General features: G+C 50.7%; 1 protein-coding gene across 7 annotated transcripts in view; it reads right to left on the minus strand.

Annotated features, from left to right (window-relative positions):
* KCNT1 (potassium sodium-activated channel subfamily T member 1) overlaps positions 1-20,317 on the minus strand; it is a 93,843-nt gene that overhangs the window by 59,129 nt on the left and 14,397 nt on the right. For 5 of the 7 annotated variants that reach the window (XM_075439452.1, XM_075439454.1, XM_075439453.1 and 2 more), the window contains exon 2: positions 18,717-18,896. The exons of 1 other annotated variant lie outside the window; for it this stretch is intronic. In XM_075439452.1, the coding sequence (XP_075295567.1) occupies positions 18,717-18,896 (180 nt within the window). Of the gene's footprint in view, positions 1-18,716; positions 18,897-19,091; positions 19,179-20,317 lie in introns of those variants that run through there. One more of the 7 variants, XM_075439456.1, reaches the window with a different exon arrangement.

Below are 20,317 nucleotides of genomic sequence, written 5' to 3' on the forward strand. Positions count from 1 at the left end.
CTCGTAATCTCTTCCCACTTCTTAACAAAGCTGAGGACAGGTTAAAATGGTTGGAGGAGAAAGGGAAGGTATCTGTGTACCTGTCACAGCTGCTCAAGCCAACAAGGAAATGAAAAGCCCTTGGGTTAAATCTAAATATATATCTGCAAGGGAAGCACGAAAAGTTTCCAGGGAGAGCACAGTAATCAGACACGGCCCAGTCACTTTTCCAGGTGAGTACCTAACAGGGTCACTAGCTGCTTCCCCAGATTTAACGAGCCCAGCGCCGGGGTTCTCACACGGGCAGAGCTGGCAGCCTGCGCCGGCGGGGACGGGCAGCGCCTTCCAGAGCGTGAGTCAGCCCCGACTCTGCACAGGCAGGCAGAGCAATGCTGGGAGCAGGGAGGCAGGCAGCGATGCTCGGAGCAGGCGGCTGGGCAGCACCCAAGCCCAGCCAGGAGGAGCAGGGAGCTACCCGGGGCACGGGGCTCGGGGCTGGCAGAGCTGCATGCCAGGGACGACCAGGCTGGGTCACTGCCCTCCACTGCCATTAGCTGCAATTTCTTGCCTCCCAGCTGTAACTGTCTTTGCACTATAAATGTTTATTACTCTAAGCGTTTGTGCAGTACTTTTCCCCTACGAATCTGAAAAGACCCATGGGTACCACTTGCGATACTCGCAGCAGGAGCAGGGCAGGAGAGGTCCCCGTGCCCAAGCCGTCGGTTGGGAGCAGGCAGTAAACCCACGACTGTGGCAATTCTCTGACTTCCCTCGAGCCTTTCCAAGGGATGCAGCCCTGTGGCTTCACTCCCAGGCCAGGACCTTCCCCTTGCTGCCCTCCTTCTGCAGGTGGCCGAGCCAAGACCTGCAGAAAGGAGAGGGATGCTCTGAGCAGCCTCGGCCAGCGGCTGAGGGCAGGACGGACATCGGCAGCGCGCTCACCCCCAGCTCCTGCGGCACACTGCCCAATAACGCCCCGCGCCGGGGGACACCCTGCTCCCCTGGGACTCATCCCAGCTTTTCCCAGGGGATGCAACAGGCTGTGCCTCCCCACGCAGCCTCTTGCCAGCCCTTCGAGCCCCAGCTATTCCCAGCCCAGCAGCAAAGCGCCTGCAGGAGCTGGAGCCGCTCCGGATGGAGACACCCGACAGCGTTCGATGAGCCGGCAGCACAGGCGGCTCGCTCGCTGCTGCAGAACACCTCGCACAGCTTCCCGGCAGAGCTTGCCAGGAAGCAATTTCACAGAGACTCTCAAAATGCCAAAGTGATTCCTACTTTGCAGTTTTAAAGGACTCTGAGCCTTTTTTGTGTGACGTTTTTGTGGCACCTTTGTTACTAAAGTATTAAAATTCCAGCGAAATGCTCTGTTACACTGCAAAACAGTGTTTAGTTATTAAATGGCTCTAAGAGTTTCTGCTTAAAATGTGCAGAATTTTAGCATCTAAAAATCTTCTTAAAACTTTCATTTGTGGGTGGGTTTGTTTTATTTGTTTTTTAAAAAGATGAATCTTCAAAGGAGAAACTTAGGCTTTGGGACTCTCCAGCAACTCTGCCAACTGTGTCCCACAGTAATGAAATATTCTTCCCTCCCCGGGGTTGCAGGATCATGCTAGGTACCCTTTGCCATACATTTTCCATTTCTGACACCATTCATTTTGTAATACATTATATAAGACAGAGAAAATGGCAAGTCCGTATAAAGAGAAATTCACAATGTGCTGCAGAAATGAGGCATGAACTCCCCGGAATCTGTGACAGCCGCATCATGGTGTGTGGGAAGGACTAGAACAAGGGGTTGTACCAGACCATTGATCTTCATGTACGTTTCTTATTATAACTCCAATGAGAAAAATTTGCTTACCGATCATTAGCGTGCTGCACCTGAAAGTTCTGCAGTGAGAGGGGAGTCCCTGCCAGCCGGGTGATGTGCGACGCCCGAGCCGAAGCTCACGCTGCGCCCAGACGCCGTCAGGGATCTGACAAACAGGGTCTCCGCGTTCACACACAGCGCAGGGCTCAGAACCAAGACATTAAGAGGAAAAGAAAGGTTTCTTGTGTACTGCTCGGGCCACGCAAACCACCACCACCAGCGGGTACCATGTTCCTAAACCCCTTCACACGGCATTTACATGACGGCGAAGGTCGTTTACAACGTCGGGTATCTACACACTTTGTGTACTCCGAAATAAATGAGTAAAGGGTGCAGATAACTTTGCACTGATGTAAGAGGTTCCAAGGGCCTCTTCTGCACAAAAACACCCTTGAAATTCTCCCCAAAGGATATGAGCCCTGCTGTACGTGCGTAAGAGCTGTGCTGCCTTCTGCCAAGCACGCCTGGTCAAGAGCAGAGGTTGAACTAAAGCCATGGAAAAGGATTTTAAGTCAGGTTATTATACACCGTTCGTCTTATCTGCTCTTCAGCTTCTGATTCAACTCCCGTGACCAAATCATCTGTCGGGAAGGGAATATCCTCTCCAGGAGTCGGTCTGACAGCAGATGCTATTTCACGGATGCCGGGTCTCGACTGCCTCATACATTTAAAGTAAAAAGCACACTTCAAAAAAAATTAATGTCTTGGCCTGTTCTCATCTCTAGTACAGAGACACAAAAATAAAAAGGAATAGGCCCCAATTTTTTACACAGTGTCTCCTTAAAGACTGAACTGCAGACACCATCCTCTCCATTAATATTCATTCTGGCCTGGCAGAAGCTTTTAGGAAAAGATTGTTTAATAAACAGACATTTACAAGAAGTGTCTGATCTTGCAGCCTCATCATCTGGAAAAGAGTCCATTAAACCAAGTGAGAAACTCTCTGATCATTAAGGGTGTTTAATGGGATCATGATTAAATTTTATCATGATTGCGTTAATATCTGCACCAGCAGGTTCAGTTGTTCTCCCTTCTCTCCCTAAGATCTGGTGGCAAACAGGGCACCTTAGAGAAGAAAAAGGCTTTGAAAGGTGGGATAATTGTTCCAGTTCTCAAAAGTTGCTCAAGAAAAGCAGCCATCGGGCCCCAAAGCAGGTTTCAGTGCTCTCCTGTGCTTAGTAATACACGCCGGCTTAGCAGCACCTGCTGTGCCTCTGTGAATCATCCTCCTTCGAAAGCAAACAGGGGATCACCAAAAAAGCACCCACAATGCTGGAAAAGGGCATGGGACTCATCTGGACACGCGTTTCTTCTCAGTCTTTCATAGTTCTCAAGATTCCCCTGCCACAGAGATGAACATCCCTCCTTTGCCTTCTCCCTCCCGCCGAAAGCCCGGTCCACGTCCCCTGACGTGCTCCCTCTGAGGCCGCGCAGTCCCTCGGCAGCTCGGTAACACACCCGACGATGGCGAAGCAATCCCTGGGGGTGCGAATGCCAACTCCATTCAGCAGGGCACAGCCATGCCCGGCACAGTGCCATCGGCTTCGGCACACTAACATGACAAACCGACTTTGCCCCTTAGCTCCAGAGCTGGGTGCCTTCCTGGGGCACAGTGCATCACCGGCTTCTCTTGGAAAAACCTGCACGTCACAGAGCAGAAAACACCTTCCCTCCTCTGCATATCAGCGCAGGGCTTCCTTCAGCAGCATAGCCTTGCTATGCAAGCGATGGCTTTGGATTTATTTAATTAACCTTTTGGCCTTAATCGGAACCCACTGCACAGCTCTGCCAGCCTGGACTCCTTCACAAAGCTCTGCGAAGCATGTCCGTGGGCGATGGGGAGCAAGTTTTGGGGTTGATAGCTGGGCTTTGGTCTTTTTCATAGTTGCTTGGGGTTTTTTAACTCACACTGCTGGGAAGGCATTCATCCTTCTTACATGTGATGCGCAACATATTTTGCGCCTGTCTGTGAGTAGAAATATTTGTACTGCTGAACCCTGGAAGGCTGAACATTTCTTAGCCACAGAGCACTGCATCCGGCATTAAAATGCATTTACAAGTTCTCAGCAAGAAAGAAATATCTCCCATTAGAGACCATAACAAGAGCTGACTAGAAATTGTTTTTCCACTCAATTTTAGCACAACACTTGCTGGCAATAAACCTCTCCATCAGCACTGGGCAGTTCTAAGTGCAGATACTGCGTGGGAAGAATCCAAAGTGACAATATCGAGCTGTAAAAGCACTTTGTAGAAAGCTGAAAAGGAACAACTGTTGAACATCAGCTCTGGAAGAGGCTAGTGAGATGTAATGGCTCTTTGTGTCACCATCTCTGCACCATGTAACAATTTCAGTGACCCGACAGATTACTAACTCTGGCAGCATAGCCTTCCAGCTCATGGCAATCCCCGTACAACAGCTCTGAGATGGCAACATGAGAGAGCTCCACTCTGGAATGAGACTATTGAGTCTTTCTCCACATGGGAGAACCTCATGGTGACGATTCACTGAGCTGGAACTGATGCCACGCGTACGGGTCTTGAGGAACTTCAGACAAACGGGGGTGAAAGGGTGTATAGAGAAGATGAACGTCGCCTTCCTTGTTCACGTGCCGGTACGTGGGTGAGCACACTCATGCATGTATGTGTGTGTGTGAGCGCCTCAGGAAGGGTATGTCCCTGTGCCAGGGAGGTGGAGCTGCTCCGGATGACTAGAAAGACCAATCTCAAGTCACCCGAAGTGGGAACCAAAGTGTCAGAGAAGGCCCTCACTCTTAGCAGCGTGGGTGTAATTACATCGAACCGCAATGAAGCAAATCCACCTTCAAAATCCAAGCTCAAGAACAGTGACTACATAGCCTCCGTGAGTAAATGTCTTTCCAAAGACCAGCTGTAACTTCTTGCTGAGAAATCTGGGCACCACCTAATACCCACTTCTGTCCTTGAACAAACACCATGACTGTGCATTATAAATACCAAGCTAAATTAGCACACTAGTGTCCATGCCAATTATTTCAATTAAACTCTCTTCTAATAACCAATTACTACCCATTTTATTAAATTAGAAGTTTTTCAAACAATACTCCCATATGGAGCTATTAGCCCAGATGTAATTATCCACTTCGCACATCGACAGGCGGACACTGGGCGAATGAGTTTCTTTTGGTCTCTGCAGCTCTCCCCACTCCCAGTCACGCAATCACATCTGTAGCTGGTCTCAAAGGAAAAGTTTTAGACAGTGTTTTAGCTTTGAAAAACTGTATTTAGCACCTGTCTGCAGGAAACTTTTCTGTTTAAGCTTTTTTGCTCGCATACAAACAAGGACACTGCATGCAGTGAGAAGGCCACTTTCAAATTCAGTAGCTCTCGGGGATTGATTAAGGCATTCAGAAATAATGCATCATGGCTTGGCCAGATGCTTGGGTCCTAACGGTATAGTTATAAGACCAACTCAGCTGAACTGGCAGCAGAAGACTTGAGACAATTCCTAAACCGAGAGCATTCGCTCTCTCTCTGCCTGCAGCGGGGCACAAGCTGCCTGATCTCTCCAGTAAAAACAGAGATATCGCGTCAGGCTCAGCGATAAACGGCAGCACTGGCTGAGCCGCAGCCACCCAAGCTCTGTCAGAACCCAAGTTACAGGATTTGCAAGGCCAAGCTTCACTCCTCAGACGGAGGCATCTGCGTCTCGCCAGAGCCGCTCGCCTGGCATCGCCCCTGGCTGGTCCCCGCTCAGTGCAGAAGGGGAAGGAGGCGAGATCCTCCCACCGTCCCCGCAGAGCGACGCTCCGGGCTCCCGCGCAGAGGCAGGGATAGCTCAGAGGTTGCTTCTTGCCAAAACACAGAGAGGAGCCAAGGGAGCAAGAAAAAACCCTGAAGAGAAGGCAGGAGCCGTGGCTTGGGGTCAGCAGAGGCTGGCAGCCTTCGCCCAGGAGGGATGGCGATGCCCTGCCCGCCCGGTGCCAACGGCTCCTGCCTCCGGCATCCGTGTGGGCAAGAGCAGGATTCCCGCTGCTCCGAGGAACTCTCCCTTCACGAGTCTCAGAGGTGGAAAAACACCCACTGTTGGCAAAGGCCTGCCTCGCTCGTAAACATTTAACTGGTGGATTTTTTGCTGCTTCCTGACAGGATAACACATTTCTGAGCGATGTCACTTCTGCCCACCGGATGGCAAGGTCTCAAGCTGACATTTGCTAAACATCTTCACCACCTGCTCCCCAGAAACATTCCTCTCTCCTAGACAGAGGAGACATTTTTCTTGACAGCTCCTGCCATCGGGGAGCTAGCAGGTACTCTGTCACCGAGCCACGGCGCTTGTGCTTCATGCTCTAACTGCTGCTTGGCACCCCAGCAATGGGTGCTGGATTCACAGGGGCGCTGACCCATGGCCAAGGCTCACAGAGGGCTGGCCGGGCCAAAGCTACAAGGGCTACAAGGATGGTGAGGGGACTGGAACATCTCTCCTACAAGGACAGGCTGAGGGAGCTGGGCTTGTTCAGCCTGGAGAAGAGAAGGCTGAGAGGGGACCTTAGAAATGCTTACAAATATCTGAAGGGTGGGTGTCAGGAGGATGGGGCCAAGCTCTTTTCAGTAGTGCCCAGCGACAGGACAAGGGGCAATGGGCACAAACTGAAGCACAGGAAGCTCCGGCTGAACACAAGGAAGAACTTCTTCCCTCTGAGGGTGACGGAGCCCTGGAAAAGGCTGCCCAGGGATGCGGTGGAGTCTCCTTCTCCGGAGATATTCAAGACCCGCCTGGACAAGGTCCTCTACAACCTACTGTAGGTGACCCTGCTTGGGCAGGAGGGTTGGACTAGATGACCCACAGAGGTCCCTTCCAACCCCTACCATTCTGTGATTCTGTGAAAGCAGCAGCATGGCATTTGGAAAGGCCAATTCCCAAACAAATCTGCTTGTATCCATCTGAAGTTAGAAACTGACTGCAGCAAAGTTCAACCAAAGCAATGGCTTTGGTAATAGTCACCACTGGCATACTGGGAACGGATATGAGACATGCAGAAAAGCTCGATGACTCTACCCACAGCCCAAAAAGTAATTGCTCCCTGCCTAAAGGTAGCTGCTAAATTTGCAGAGCAACACTCCCGCTCCTGCGGGATCCTGCGTGGGTGGCAGGAAGCGCGGCAGAGTCACTAATCCAAACACAGCCGCGGTAGTACCGGCACTCGCTCCGCAGCCTCCCCGCCGCACGCCCCCACGGTTCCTTCCCGAAGGCGCCGCAGACCTCCTGGATGGCGGCTACGCGAGCCCGTCGGCGGCAGACACGCCGGGTCGGAGCAGCGCAGAGCCCCAACAAGCTGCGAAAGGCCCCCGGGAGCCACCGCCTGCAAAGCGGAGAGCACGGGTGTTCGCCACGCAGCACCAGTCACCAGCCAAACTTGATAAAATCCAGCCCATCAATCCCAGATCAATCACAGAAGATGTCATGGGTTTCGCCCAACCTTAAAATGAAAATTTTTAAAAAATCCTGCTATCGTACCAGACAGCAGAGGCTGAAAAACAGACAAACAGACAGTGTCCATGTCTGTGCTCCGTGCCGCAGGTGAGCAACCAGCCCCAGCCCCGAGCGAGGAACTCGTCACAGCCCTCTGCAAAGCAGGACCGGAAAACATCCAGCGTGTGAAGCAGAGCAAGCAGCACACAAAGAAGGAGGGGTACAACACGCAGATCCACTTTTCACCCCAAGAGTTTCAGGACGTGCAGACAGGAGGATGGCAGCACCTTCCTCAGGACCCTTGCACGTCCCCAGGCAGGATCGGGCCAGGTAGACAATCTCAGCCTCCAGCCTCGGCCGAGCTGCTGTTGCAGGGGGAGCACAAGGACTGCTGCCCGGACAGGACTCATGGACGCACCCCTTCCATGTCCCCCTGCACCACACAGAGTGCATCCACCATCTCACATGCAAACGCACCAGACCAGTCAGCTTACTGCAAAGCTACAACCAAAAGAGAGAAGACAGGTGAGAGTGAAGAGTCCTGCAGAGAATAATAAATTCACAATTTTGCCCTGGGTTTGGGGAGTTCAGCTGGTTGGGAGTCATGTTTGTGTTGTCCTCAAGAGGGCTCTACCACAGCGTTACGAACGAGCAGCAGCAGCAAAAATCATCTGTGACAAAGAAACTGTTGACAAGAAAAGACATGACATCGGGCTCGGTAAACCGACCGCAGCAGAGCACAGAGCGAGGGTCAGACACTGGGCAGCCCCACGCGGGTCAGGGGAGCGATGCCACGTGCGTCAGAAAGCAGCTCGTGTCACAGAATCACAGAATCACAGAATAGTAGGGGTTGGAAGGGACCTCTGTGGGTCATCTAGTCCAACCCCCCTGCCGAAGCAGGGTCACCCAGAGCAGGCTGCACAGGATCTTGTCCAGGCGGGTCTTGAATATCTCCAGAGAAGGAGACTCCACAACCTCCCTGGGCAGCCTGTTCCAGTGCTCCGTCACCCTCAGAGGGAAGAAGTTCTTCCTCATGTTCAGACGGAACTTCCTGTGCCTCAGTTTGTGCCCATTGCCCCTTGTCCTGTCACTGGGCACCACTGAAAAGAGCTTGGCCCCATCCTCCTGACACCCACCCTTCAGATATTTGTAGGCATTTATAAGGTCCCCTCGCAGCCTTCTCTTCTTCAGGCTGAACAAGCCCAGTTCCCTCAACCTCTCCTCGTAGGGGAGATGCTCCAGTCCCCTCACCATCCTTGTAGCCCTCCGCTGGACTCTCTCCAGTAGCTCTTCATCTTTCTTGAACTGGGGAGCACAGAACTGTCCAGGACGGACACCCCATGCAAGAGAACGGCATTTGCACCGGCCACTCCGAACACCCGCACTCGTCTCCATCAGTTCCTGGCAACACCCAGCACCCTGTCTGGGGACCCAAACCTCTCCCTGGGCAGCGGAAGGTGGCTCTGCTGCTCCTCACACTGCAGCTGGGAGCAGCCAGGGAGCCAGGGGAGCTTCAGTTCCAGCCTGCTGGAGCGTGCTGAGGCGCCGAGCGGCACAGCCGCACACCAGCACCTCACTAGTACCCAGCTTTGCCAGCAGCGTTGCACACTGAGCAGAGGTGGGTTACTACCAACCTAACCCATTCAGGTAGAAGACCAGCCCTCATGGAGTTCTTTAGCTCATACCAGTCAAGACTTTAGTACATCAAAACAGTAATTCTACAGACGGAAGAGGTGAATGAATCTCCTGGCTTCACCGAGGTGACACCTCACTGCTTGTGTGTGTCCCCCCTCGTCACACTTCCTTCTTCGAAGGGTCCTTTGCCCTTGAAGCAAATCACTTACCTCACCCATTTAATTCATTGCCACTTCACTATTTACATCACCCAGCCAACCCCACGAGCTACCCACCTCCGGATAACGGGCTCGTGCCGCGTATGCTGTTAGCCTCAGCCTTCAACACAATTCCTCCTTCCTTCCTTCCTTCCCTCCGGCTGCGCCCACGTCCTGGCCCGGCTCTGAACTCTCAAAGGCTGCGGCCATGGCTACTTGTACATCGTGCTACGCGTATCTGCACACCCACACAACTGCTGCAGAAAAGCAGGCAGGGGAAAACAAGGATGGCATTGGATTGGAGAGAGCATGAGCAAGCTGCACCCTCTCCATTGCAAGAGGATCCTATTCAACAGGGAAAATATCACAGAAAAACAGAGGGGAAAACGTGCCTGTGTACAGGTACCCTCGCACGCAGCAAACACCCTCTGACTGCAGAAATTTCCATCCCCAAAATAGAGGGCTTGCACTCAGCACGTTGGAACTGACCACAGAGCGATTGCTTTGGAGATGTCATGATCCCGACGTGGCGTTTCTGCTGTCTGTGGACTTCACTTTGCAGCTTCCACTCGCAAAACACCGCTTCTGTGTCCCTTCTGACTGTCAGCAAACAGCACAGCCCCAGACTGTCTCTTGAAGAAAGCTGATCAGAAGAGAACCAGATGGTCTATCTTTAGGACGAAGGCACAAGCAAGACCATGCAATTGTGGCCCCGGTGCAAGCCCAAAGAGGCAAAGCCGACTCCGCACTCCTGGAGTTCTTCCAGCAAGCTGTGGATGGCCCTTGCAGAGCACACCTGCCCCCCGCAACAAATGTCTGATGTAGTCTTGGAAGAGAAAATAACTCTTTACCATGCTTGCAAGCTAACATAACTGCTGCGAAACATTGCTTCACCCACTACTACAGGCTCCCTGCTTGAAGGGACAAGTTTTCTGAGCTTGAGGGATTTGGAAAACATGCTTTTTTTTTTACTTTAATCTGCAAGTAAAGTGCTAATGTCCACAACCTATCTGTCGCACTAAGCCCCGTATTTCAACTCTATCACCATGAACCTTTTCATTATCAACTATTTATGGTCTAGAATAATTGAAGGGGCGATGTTGAAGCCTACCCAGGGGACCCACAGCCCTGGAAACCTCCTCCCAGCCCCCTGGCTCTGCAGGGGAGATTTTAAGACATCCACAAGGAGGTTGCTGGGACAGGAGAACAGAGACTGCAGCTCCCTGCAGACCTTCACCCCCAGGGACCCACGTCCCCCAGCAGGTTGGACTTCAGTCCTCTCCCTGCAGTAAAAGAGCCAGCCGCAAATTTGCTAAAATGGCAACTAAATGCTCCACAAAGAAAGGAAATAAGGTCATGACAGCAGATGAAATTCAACATTATCGTTTTATACAGCGTGATGTAGCAATGTAATCTAAACTCTGAGCTCTCTGAAAGATAAGAAAGAATGGATGATAAAACTATTTTCACTGCAGCAATACAGTAAATCAATAGACTGATAATAGAAGAAATTCCCAGATTTTGGGACTTGGAGGCTGGTGCTGCCTGGCCTTGCACTACCCAGCAGCTTGCCCTGCCAACCCTTCGTGGGCAAACTGCGGTCAGCACAGTTCTGTAGGCAGCTGGCAAGAGATTTGTACAGTGCCTATACGATCCATTCCCCAAGCTGTCAGACAGGAGGAATACAAGGTATTTTCTTTGCAAATTAATACCTACATCTTTGCCACGGATCCAATTTAGTGCCAGTGGAGCAGAGGCAAATGCAGCATGGCAAGGAAGTCTGCACTAGCTGCAGGGCTTCAGCAGGCAATGTGTTCACGTCTCTCTTAATAAGCAGAGCTGAAAATAGGAGACAATAAAGAATTAATCCTCTCTATTGCTGAAACTTCTTGGGAACAGAGATGTTTTGATTCAAATTTCAGGCCTTTTATTCCTCTCTAAACCCCTCTGCTGCGTAGTCTACCACAAAATGAAGTCTCTGAGATGCTGTGCCTTAACAAGAGGATGTATAGGGGGGATTTACTAGCCAATTTATTTAGGCTCCGCATGTGATCTGTTTTACCATGGCCACGCAGGGATCTGAGAGCAGCTCATGCCCAAGCAGAGCCAGCATTAGGACAAGGCTGGCTGCAGAAGACAGCGATGGTGCACAGGAGTCGAGTCCCTGTCTCCCCTGAGGCAGCGAGCGGGGGAAGCCAGAGCTCTGACGCTCCCTACACGCCGTCAGTCACCGAACAGGTTGTGCAGAGGCAATGGAATGAGCACCACCTTCAGAACAGCAATAAATTATTTCCCTTGGGAACAAAGATGCAAGTGTGACGAGATAAAGCGGTGGGAAAACATAGCAGAAAAATTTAATGCATTCTCTGCAATTACAGCCACAGCTGCCAAGTTGTTTCTCATCCTGTCACTACGGCAGCGGTGACAGCTTCAGTCTCAGCCTGACCTTCCACCCTCATCCAAGCCAACAGCAACACTCCCATCGATTTCTGGAGCCGGGGTTTTGCTGCGATGACAAACATCACAGTTTCTTCCCCAGATCTGTGGACACAGACTCACGTTCATGATAATCCACTGGTGCAAAAGGCTCCGTCCTCCCTTGCAGATCTGTGCCAAGAGCTTACATGCAACCAAGCTTCTTCCACTGGCTCGCATGTGATTTCTGCTCTCTCCTCTTTACCAGCTAGTTTATGCATCTGTCCATCTGAGGAAGGAACTCCAAGAAGCCCAAGGCAGAAAAGCACACCAGGCCCATGCACAGCTGGTGCAGCCAGAGATGTCCCCAGTGGGCTTCAGCCTCGCGCCGCGGACACGAGGAAGGAGATTTGCCCTAATTAACCATGGCAGGACCCAAGACTCCAAAATTTTTCATGCCAGTCTGCATTCTGTTTCTTCAGTTTCACTGCAGGAAACTTCAATTAAGATATTCTGTGTCCTGTACAACTGGTCAAGAGGAGCAAATATGTTCATTTTGCCAGCGTGTGCATTTTTCCTTCAGTAAAGCCAACATTTGCCACCCAGCTGCTCCCCTGACAGCGTGCCCCCCTCGCAGAGCGCCTGGAGAGCAAGCGCTCACCGCCAGATTGCGAGGGCTGTCGCTCCTCCCCACGGCCCTGCCTATCCCCTTCACCCTTGCACACAACAAGAGCCGAAAACCAGCTCCTCACTGGTGTAACTCTGCTGGGACTACACCTCTGCCACCCTTGCTCACACTTTCCCCTTCCCTTGGACAAGTAACTTGAGCCACTACGTTTTTCCCTTTCAAACCCATCCTCCCAATAAATCAAATAGAAACCAAAGTGAAAGTAAATAAACTGAGAAAATACACCAGGGAGGGATGGAAATTTGAGCCCACAGTGTTAAATTGTGCTAAATAACTGAAAATCAATGCTGTTCTTCCTTTTCATCAGGGCACAGCTGTACGTAGTCCAGCACTCCAGGGATGCCTCCACTCATTCCACCAGACTGCGACGTGCGCTTACTTTTATTGCTAGCAAGGGTCTGTTACTGACAGTAAAAGCAATATCCCTGAAAAGAGTCATGACTTTTTTTTTTTTAAATAATAGATATAATTATAAGAGAAATGTATTTCTTCTCTTACTCTATTACTTTCATAACTTTCCTAATATCCCTGCTGATGTCCAGGGATTCCTGCCTTAAGATGAATACTCAAAGGCACACCGATAGCTACAAGCAAATATCCATTTAAAAAACTCCAAACAGCACTGCAATTAAGACGCTGCATTAGTAATCATCACTGCAGCCTTTCAGAAGAACTGAAAAAGCAAGCTGCAATGAAGAATGCTATCATTAAAAGAAAAAAATCTACAAATACAAGAAAACCCAAATCCTTTTTTACAAAGCTGCCCCAGGCTTCCAACATATTCTTCACCTCGGTGTATCCCATCTGGAGCCGAGCTGAGGAACGCGGTGGCGATATATGTTGATTTTGTCTGTGTGAAGGGAGAGGACCTGCTGCAGCCATCCTCGCTGGAAAGGACCTGGTCTGCCAGGACTGCAGACTCCTTGCTTATTCTTCCACGCAAGGTGGCGAATGGGACCAGCAGCAGATCTAAGTACACTGACACCCTGCCCCAGGTGCTTTGTCCCTACATTACTATAAGCTCTGCTAGTCTAGACCTGAGGGACCGTGCTGCAGAGCTGTGCCTGGTGGCCTAGGATGCCCCTGCCCACTCATTCAGAGAGCAGGAACAAGTCCCATTGGAGGAGTGCAGCATGTCCACACCCCACCCAGCAGCACTGGCAGCTGGCATCTTCTCCAACAACTTAGATGGCACCTGGGGGCTGAACTTAGCCTTGTCCACAGCCTTGGCTGACACAGCAGAGCTGTAGGCATCTCCTGTGGAAAGACCTACACCAGTATGTGCCACCTGCCCAACACACCGTGCTGCCTGGCCCAGGAGCAGGAGCCCACGCAGAGCAGCCATCGCTCCAGCCAGGACTAGAGTTACTGCTGCAGGCTGGCTGAGCATTCAGGAGCAGCCACGTGCTTGTGTACTGTCAGACAGGAAATTTCTGACAAAGTGTTGACTCAGGAAAACAGCCTAATCCAATTAATAAATGTTTTGATTTTGCTTTGCCAGGTGGCAAAAGCAGAGGAGAAGCAATTCAATCCCAGTGGTCACACAGGCACTCCTAAGTTTCTGTTTCAGATCACACCATGTCCACCAGCGTTATTTATTACTTGGTTTGGAGCTGGGCTCAGGCGTTGCAACTGAGCCCGAGTCACTCCTTGAGAGATTTGGCACACGAGGCTGGTGGGAGACTGGGGTTAACACTCTTATTGAGGGAACGGGCACTAGACAATAAATACCTTCATCCTGCTTTCACAAGCAAGGCATCGAACTGCTGGGAGATGAAGAGCCTTCGCCAGAGGAATTTTGTGGCACACAGGCATCGGAGCTGGACCTCCTAAATCCATGTATAAACCTTCACAAGCGCAGATGGTACAGCCTGAACAGACATGCAGTCCAGAACCTAAAATATTGGACATTACCTCACCATCACAGCAATAAATGTCTCTAACTTCTGGATACAAACTGGAATTTTCAAATTAGCATCTGCATCTTCCAAACAAAATGAGGGAAATTGCCCATTAAATCAAGTGACAATGAAATGGGGATTGAGCCGCAGACACATTCAAGGAACCTGACAGAGGGACACAAAACTGCTCGCATCCATTAATGTAATGATGCATCTGATGAGGAAGTCACTTGGGGCATGTTAGCATGATAACTGCAAGGACAAGATCCAACAAGCCTGATGTTTCAGTACTCAAGTCTGCTTGTGGCAAGTATAACCCGGCCCGTGATTTAGAGCCACCACCTAGTGACAAATTTAAGAGATAAAGACCAGCCATCAGTTACCAAATAAAGAAGTTTTCAAAACCTGTCTAACCTGGAAGCAGAAACTTAAAAGAACTCGCCCCAGTTGTTAAAAGCCTCTTCTCTTGGTTATGCAACATCTGAAAATATCTTTGATTTGAAACAGGAGATGTTAAATTTTTTATAGAGACGTTGGTGAATTCTTCTGCACAAACAGCTTTTCCAAACATCTTCATCCATCAAAATGATTCTTTACTGATAATTAGCCTCAGAAAAATGCACTTAATCAAAGTGACATCCATTACTTCTTGCTACTGTAAATAGGACTGTGGCTTCTGATGACGATTTTCTGGAAAGTATTCAGACTATTTAAATTAGGCAACAAATAAGCTCCTAGTGGCACTTCTCCGAGATACAGTTTAATTTTATTTATGGGCTTTTTTTATACATGCCCCAACCCAGTTGTCAGCACTGCCCAAGGAAAGAGAATGCAGGAGATCAAAAACTGCCATAGTCAGGACAGCAAAGATCAAAGGGATGCCACAGCTTGTGGTATAAAACAATATTTATCAATTCAGCAGATGTGCTTTCTCAGCTGCCTTTAATCAGCAAACACCAGTCTCACTTCAGAACAGAAGCCTTCCTTCCAGAGCCCAAACTGGCAGCACCGATGGGATGCTGCGTTCAACTCCTCCCTCCCAGCAGCACCCCTTGGCCTTGCTCCTGCACACACTGGTATCATTGCACAGAGGCTTCCCAGGACCAGAGTCATGGGCCAAGCGTGCGAAAGGGTAGCCAGGCATAAGCAGTATTTGTGCCCCCAGTTCTTCACCTTCTTTTTGTTACAGGCTCAACATCTTAAACTCCGCCTTCACTGTTATAATCCAGTGGCTCTGAATACTTTCATAACAACAAAACATCAGCGAGATAAGAAATGCAATACCACCATAAGAGAGCAGAACAGATCTCTTTTTCTTCCAGTATTGACATTGACAGAACCTTCCAAAAAGAGGGAAAGAAACTTCTGAACCAGACAGGACTTACGCCAGACAGCTGAGGCAACTGCAAGGTTCCCACAGAGAATTTCCTCTCCCCAAAGGAGAAATTACCTCCCAGTCCCCATCAGTCAGATTTACGCCCTGAGACAGCAGCTTGTATCCTCTGGAAATCTGGAGTTGAATGACAGCTAATCTTGTTTTTAGAACGTAAAGACCTGCCCTGCAAAAATGTCAAGCACGGTATTTAAGTACAGCTGCACTGCACTCAAAGACAGCTAAGCCTAAAGCCTTCCCGATGCCTCGTGGTAGTGAGTTCCAGAGATGAATAAGAAGATGTTGGAAGGAGCACTTCCATTTGACAACTCTAGATTTGCTTGTCACTAGGCTTTTCTCTCTCTGCTGCACAAATCCATTTACCTCCCCCATTCCTCTTCTAGTCGGTCTTTTCCTATTTGCTTCCTGGCTGATTTATTGCCATCCTCCACACAACATTCAAACTATTATTTTAATCCTCATGTCAATCAGTCTACCTGCCAAAGAGTAAGCCCTGCTTACTTCGACTGACTGCCTTCACCTTTCACATTCTAAAAACAAAAGTAGGAGCAGCCTGTTTTACCTATTCCACCTCATATTCACTGATCAGTTCTTTCAGTTCCATGGGTTATCTGGACATGCTCTCTCCTCCTGTCATACCACAGCTCTCTAATTAACTGCTTGTTCCAGCAAGCTCTCGTCTCCTCAAGCTCCAGCATTACCTCATTCTCTTACTTCAGTCCAGTGTTGGTGTCTCCTCTGCATCCTCTGTGACGAGGATGGATTAATACTTCTCTAACAGAAGCGGTTCTAATTCCCCAGAAGCAGTGAAACCTGGATTCCTCTACAGTCTCCCATCCTTTCAGTCTTCTGCTAACCCCAGAAACCTCCTCGCTTTCGTCAGCACACTGTCATTCTAGGGGAGTTTTTCAAAAGCAGATATTTGAGACGCTAGTGTTTTTAGCATTGCTTTTATAAATAAATGAGACATTTCGTGCTATGGGTGTTTTCCTTCAGTGTTACATCTGCAAGTCCAGTCAGCTCTAATTGAGCATTCACAGTTCCCCATACCATTTACTTGGAGGAATTCTCCTCAGCACACCCCTGACAGTACTGTAACAAAGCACATCTCTGAGCTGCTGAGTATTTATAAGCACAGCAAAGCCAAAAAGGGTTTCTGCTTTTCTTCTGCTAGCCTAAATCAGCTCCTATTCAGTTGGTGTGGAGCAGACTAATCTACCAGTCATAATTACTCCAGCAAGCTTGCTTCATCTGTAAGGTCGCCATATCATTAACGACTTGGACTGAAACTAAGGCCTAACAGTGTCATTTCGAAAAGCTTGCGGCAGTGGCTCACCTCAACTCCCACTGAAGCCAAGAGGACTACATGTGAATAGCGAACGTGTGCTCATAGATTTGCACTCCCAAACACACCATGAAGTTTTCAATATTTTCTGGGTGAAAGGGAAAGTCAAACAACTAAAGATAACAGCACGTAAAGCCAGCGAAACAAAGATATCTTGAGAAACAAGGCTAATGAATTTACCAAAATAATCCAGAGTATCTCCACACTAAAATTAGAGAGTTTCTGAATCAGAAACTCTCAAGTTGAGATGAAAATGAAGACTAAGTGGTATACCAGTGCAGGAAAAAACCACAATCTGCAATTGTCATCTTCTGTATTTCAGATTCATTCAAATATTTAAATACAAAAACTATTAAAACTCTAAACTCCAAACTTCTGCAAATATCATAACCATGCTGAAATCCAGAAATTTTCTGCATTGGAATTTCCAATCAGCCTCTCATGTGATACCATAATATTATATTCAGGTTTAAGTGCCTGTTAAGGAAATCCAGGCTTTAAAATCTTGAGGATCACAGACTCATTTTGAAGCAAGCTTTCTTATGCAGCTATAAAAGCTAGGAACACTTAATTAGAACATTTGTAAATCCCACATTCTCAAACCCAAATTCACTTTTTTTTTTCTGTATGATACTGGTACACATAAAAAAAATGTAACTACCTTTTAACACAGATTCACAAAAGCCTTGATGCAGGTGTACCAAATACACAGCAGCTACCCAAAGGCTAACTCACCAGCAACTGAAGGGTTTTCTTCAACAAGAGTTACATCTCTCTCTGTTTACGTCATGCAATCAACTGGTGAGAAAAGATGACAATCTTATTGACTCCCCATTAGCACTGTAGCTCCTCAATTTTTATGACAGAAACAGAGTTGAAGGGAGGGTTGTTATTGTTCCTCTTCATTTAACTGCTCTGCTCACGGAATTTACTTGCCACTCGTGGCATCCCTCCTTTCGCGTTAGCTAGCTTAATCTGGTAACAAATCCCTGCCAGCCAGCCAGCCAGGAACAGCAGGCTTAGCGCTCAACCCATAAAGACCATTTCTTCAGACAGCCCAAGACAGGGAGAGTTGTGCCACATCCACAGCAGCTCCTAAGAGTCACTCTGCTCCCATCAGCAGCCCCTGCTGCAAATACAGCCGCTGAGAACAGCCTGGATGAGCCTTACAACCTAAATAAATGCATGCGCTTGGCCCAAACTCCGCATATGGCTGAACAGGGAGTTTCACCAACCCCTCACCTCACCAACTGTATCCCATGCGTCTCCCGGACAGCAATCCCTTTTCCTCCTTGCCACTCCCTGATGGGACTCCTAGACACCTCAAACTGCCCAGCATACCCACACATCTCAACATCTGCCGGCCCAGCATACCCACAACTCCAATGTCCAGCAGATCCAGCATGCCCACCAGCCCCGGAACACCCACACATTCCCGGCCATACCCCTACACATCCCCACGGGCTCCATCCCCAGCACGCCCGCAGGCAACCCAGTGCCCCCTCGCCCAGTCATGCCCATTGGTTCCTACGAACACACCCCAGCGCCCGCGGACTCCGACACACTCCCGCACCCCAACGGCCGCCAGCCGTTGCGTGCCCGCACCCACCCCCGCCCGCCGAGGCCGTCAGCACCGCGGAGAGCTCCTCGCCCTGCGGGATCAGCACCGCGGAGAGCTCCGCACACCCCCCCTCCCACCACCCCCCCCGCTGCGTGGCTGCCCCACCCGGGGCGGGGGTGCCCGTGTGTCCCAGGGATGCGGCCCCAACCCCAGGGATGAGTCCCCCTCCCGGGGGGTGGGTGTGTGTCCCCGTGCCCCCCCCCCCCCCCGGTACGCCCCGAACCTGTCGTCGCTCTGGAAGGACTGGTCCCCCAGCAGCAGATCGCGGAAGCGGTACCGGGGCGGCAGGGGCAGCACCTCGGACTCCAGCTCCGTCATCTTCAGGGCGGCGATGTCCAGAATGACCCCGCTCTTGCGGCTCCCGCCGCCGTCCCCGCTGCCGCAGCCGCCGGGCGACGAGAGCCTGCGGGAGAGAAGGGGGACAGCGGCGATGGGGGAGGGGAGGGGGGGACGCCCTGCCTTGCCCTGCCCGCCCCCGCCGCCCGCCCCCGCCCCGGCACCTCCTCCGGGGCCGGCCCCGCGCCACCCGCACCCCGGCACTGCCCCGCACCGCGGCCCCCGCGCCGGGCGAGGCTGGCAGCCCGTCGGCTGCAATTACATTGCGGGGCAGGCGGCGGTGCCCCCCCTGCAGAGCGCTCCCCCCGGGGGCATGGGTGGCCGGGGGCTCGGCCGGCCTCAGGCGAGGGGTCGGCGGGGTGGGCACGGCGCGGAGCCCGGTCCCCCGGAGCGCCCCGCAGCCCGCTGCGCAGGGCACAGCTGTGCACAGGACATTTGCTCCTCAGCAGGGAAAAAACAGAGAGCAAGAGGAGCCAATGGAAAAGCCCAATCGGCAGAAGGAAATAAAAACGCTCGCAAGATAGATCTACAGCTGACAACCAAACCCAGATCCACCCCCAGCCTCCCCCTGCGAGGAAAAGTATGGATGGGAGGCAGACAAGGCGATGGCTGCACAACCGTGCTGGAAGCAGAAGCACAACCTCCCCTCCGGGCTGCCGGCACTTAAATCATCAGAACAGCCCCAGTATTAAACGAGAAACCGCGAACACTGATGAGTCAGTCATCTGTCCAGCTGCCAAGTGTCGTGGCCGGGAGGATACATCACCCATCCCTTGGCGTGCTGATGCCTCTGACCAAGGGTGGGGGGGATCACAACGCTGGGAGAGACCCAGGGGGATCGCTCAGACACAGACAGCTGTGCACGGACAGCTACACGCAGCCTGCCCTGCCACACAGAAAGGAGATCAAACTCATCCAGCTCTCAAACTATCATTTCAGAGGGTTAAGAGCTTGTCTTTGCTCTCCTTTTTCAAGCTGCATTTACCACCCAGAATACAAGTAAGACACTGCTCACTGCTCCCTGTGTCAGCTAGAGCTACTAATTATAACCAGTCAAGGTTAAGCTGAAACTTCCTTTCACAGGGCAACAAAGCCATCCGGTGCTGTAAAGCCAGTGTACAGACACAAAAGGCAAGATCACAGGTCTTGATCCCTTGGGTTCTGGCTTCACCAGTGAAATTTATCCGTACCATGACAGGAACTCCAATTTCACAGACCCTTTGTGGAAGGGACAGGGAGAGCTTGGAAGAGGAGACGTGGTGCCTCTGCAGTGAGCTGGTTCTTTGTCCCTCACATGTAACTTCGGAGTGTGAGGCAGGTAAAGAGCTGAAAGGCTCCAACTCCTGCCAGATGTACTTGCAAGGTTCTCACCCAAAGCCTCTCCAACCCACTCTTATCACCTTCCCACAGCTTTGCCTCCAGTGCCTACTGCGTAAGCTCTGTACAGGCAAAAGAGCTTCAAACAGCTGAATACTAAACTGGCAATAA

This window comes from Opisthocomus hoazin, chromosome 19 (assembly GCF_030867145.1).
Source record: "Opisthocomus hoazin isolate bOpiHoa1 chromosome 19, bOpiHoa1.hap1, whole genome shotgun sequence".
Taxonomy (NCBI): Eukaryota; Metazoa; Chordata; class Aves; order Opisthocomiformes; family Opisthocomidae; genus Opisthocomus; species Opisthocomus hoazin.